General features: G+C 40.6%; 1 protein-coding gene across 1 annotated transcript in view; it reads left to right on the top strand.

Moving 5' to 3' along the window:
- The first annotated feature begins 1,784 nt into the window (after positions 1 to 1,784).
- MAGT1 (magnesium transporter 1) overlaps positions 1,785 to 3,161 on the top strand; it is a 55,437-nt gene continuing 54,060 nt past the window's right edge. Inside the window, exon 1 of the mRNA XM_006148773.3 lies at positions 1,785 to 1,998. Within this exon, the coding sequence (XP_006148835.1) occupies positions 1,801 to 1,998 (198 nt within the window). The 5' untranslated portion in view covers positions 1,785 to 1,800. The remainder of the gene's footprint in view (positions 1,999 to 3,161) is intronic.

Below are 3,161 nucleotides of genomic sequence, written 5' to 3'. Positions count from 1 at the left end.
TCATTGTCTCTCTTCTCTTCCATCTCTGTGAGCTTTGTCACCATGAAAATTCTAAATTCTTTATCTGACATTTCTATGAATTTCATCATACTGTCTGAGGATGAAGAGGAGTTATTATTTTTCCTTAGAGGAGAAGTATTTTCTTGTATTTCCATATTTCTTGTGACCCTGCTGTGACTTTTAGTCATCTGATGGATAGTGCGTTTCTTCTAATTCTTGAAGTTCAATCTGAGTGTTCAGAAGTGTGCAGGAGGAGGTGATTTGCAATCTCTCTTCTATTTCATTCTCATTCTTTGTGCATCAGAATCAGTGGGAATAGAGAAATATTTTGACCCTAATTGTATTCAGATGTTTAGATCCTGTTAACTTGGACATGTCTAGACATTTAGTGTGTAGGAGCTGAGAGGCCAATGAGTAAAGATAAAGAAAAATAAAAGAATTAGAGAAAAGGAAAGAAGAAAATAGAAAAGAAAAAAAAAGGATAATAAAAAAACTATAGATTTTAATTTTAAAAAGCAAAATTTGAAAACCGCGTGGTGTGTAAGCGCGCCACGCGAAAGCAATATTTCACAGCTGAAGTTCAGGATCCGTGTGGAGAAGGGCCTGGGTTTGTGCCTTTCCTAAACAGAATGGGGTGAGGCACCTATTAGCACAATAAAGGGGCTTGAGAGCCCAGAGAATACTTTACCTTAAAAAATTTTTTAAAGGAAAACTTACAAAAAAAAAAAAAAGGCAGAGAACCAGAGAGAAAGGAAACAGGATGAGAAAGAGACAGTTAACACTACCCACTAGAAATAAGTAAGGAAGGAGTCTCAGCAGAAAATCTTAATTTTAAGTCTCTGAAAGCAATATTTCACAGCTGAAGTTCAGGATCCATGTGGAGATAGGCCCGAGTTGGTGCCTTTCTAGAAATAAGTGAGGAAAAGTCTCAGCAGAAAATCTTAATTTTAAGTCTCTGAAAGCAACATTTCACAGCTGAAGTTCAGGATCCATGTAGAGCTGGGCCTGGGTTTATGCCTTTTCTCTATCATCTAACTTTTGAACCCTTCTCTAAAAAAGAGAAGGTATTTGCTGTCTGTAACCCATAATTTAAGTCCTTGGTGCTTGAGGTAGAGTCAAGGAGTCTAAGTTTTTAAAATGCCATAAATAAAACAAAAACTCTTAAAACTAATTTGTGATGTTCTGTGTTTTTCCCTGTGCTTCTGGCCAGAGAGAAAGTGAGAAAGCACTCCCATATTGAAGCTACCGGGTCTGGGGCACGACCCACGGTTGACTATATGGGAGTTCCGCAACATAGCCATTAGGCTAATTGCTGGTCCTGGCCGCATTTACTTTTAGAATGTCTTTCACTGTTAAGTATATTTTTGCTGTCCTACTTTTATCGTTTTAACCTGTACTGGAGAGGCAGTATGAGAAACTACAGTGACTCCTATCACTCATATGGCTAGTTCTCATTTTTATAGACTATTACGCGAAGGAGAAAAATTTCAAGGATGTTTAAAAGCGTTTGGGAGAAAGACTCCGGTTTAGCAATCTCATTCCATATTTGATTCGGAGAAAAATTCTCAACATTTCACAGCTGCGCGTGCGCGTTTGAAGAGCCACTAAGCGCGGCTTCTTTACGCAAAATGAAAGGGGCGGCCCATAATCTTTAGCGGACCAATGAAAAAGCTCCAGATGATCCTTTTTTTATTGGTTAATGGTGACCAATTAGAAATGAACTGTTTTTTAGCGGGTGTCTGGCCGTAGCGCCTTGTGACGTAATGTAAGGGGGTCAACTGGCAGGGCTGAGCTGGACCAATGAGGAAAGGCAAGAGGCTGGTTTGCCTGTTCTCACGCCCCACCCTCAGACCCAGCCAGAGGAAAGTTTCACGTAAAGAAGGGAGAAGAGCGAACATGGCAGCGCATCGGTGGTTCTGGTGTGTCTCTGCGACCATGACGGTGGCGCTGCTGCTCATTTACGAGGTTCCCTCGGTCTCTGCCCAAAGAAAGAAGGAGGTGAGGATGCGATTTCCAGCAGCATGGGCTTTTCCCAGTGAGTGGAACATGAGAGGAATCTATTCGCTCCTTCCTGTCCCCTTTTCTTCGCCAGTTCTGTCTTTGGCGACTTCAGTTCCGCCCGTAGTCGGAGTTGGGATTTTCTAGAGAAGGAGCGGTAACTCCTTGTCTTCTGGGGAATATAAAGTCTGAGAGTTGGGTGGGGTAGCGGTAGTCTGGCTTCTGTAGGCCTTCAAATATAGATAACTAGGAGTTTTGACACTTTTTACTATGGGCCGCATCAGGTGTTGGGGGTGGGAAGCTCGACTTTTAGGTTCAGGGGCTAGCTAGACTGTCTCAGAGTCTGTCTGCTGTCTGCAGATGTAACTCCCTCATACATGTATAAGAGCTATCTGTTAATAATTTGTAAGTTTCACTTCGATCGTGCGAATTAGTCCGAAGAGTGAAATTATGCCAGATTTATTGCCCTGTCCAAATAATTGTTTCAAAGTCATTTCCCAGAGTAAAAGCTCTTAAACCATTTTCGGCCCTTGAACAAATACCAAGCGTGCTAAGTACTGTTGTAGGCTCTTGGTATATACGTAACTAAACAAAACTAACATCCTCCTTATGAAACTTACAGTCTTTGGGTGATGAAAGAAATACGGTATTCTTTTTTCACTATTGAGCAGTTCAAGCAAAGGAATTTTAAGATTTTGTTTTGAAACATTTGTGACTTAGGGCTCTATATTCTTAGAGCTTTAAAAGATTAGTAGTAATTAATTATACTGTCCAATTTTATAAATGAGAAAAAAATGGGTCCTAAATTTTCACAGGTAACTATTGCAGAACAAAGATTAAATAAAGCCCGAGGTCAGTCAGCCTAATGCTATTTCCTGTACATTCTGTGCTTCCTTTAGTACACAAATCCTGTTCATACACATTTAAAATACTAGCCGAACAATTTAGATGCATGTCAGCTTGAGTTGAATTAATAAATAAGTTGTCTTCTGTATGTTTCTGAGTGTTGTACCTATTCCATGCAAATAAAAAATAAGCTAGCAAATTAAAACAATGAGGTAGGGTCCAGCAGGTGGCGTGGGGGTTAAAGTGCTGGACACTCCCACATGGCCAACCACGGTTCAAGTCCTGGAACTGGAGGCTTGCTTTCTCACTTTACCTCT

Source organism: Tupaia chinensis, unplaced genomic scaffold (assembly GCF_000334495.1).
Source record: "Tupaia chinensis unplaced genomic scaffold, TupChi_1.0 Scaffold000243_1, whole genome shotgun sequence".
In the NCBI taxonomy this organism is placed as follows: Eukaryota; Metazoa; Chordata; class Mammalia; order Scandentia; family Tupaiidae; genus Tupaia; species Tupaia belangeri.
Note: the sequence above shows the minus strand (reverse complement) of the source record. Positions and strands in the feature narration are given on the sequence as shown.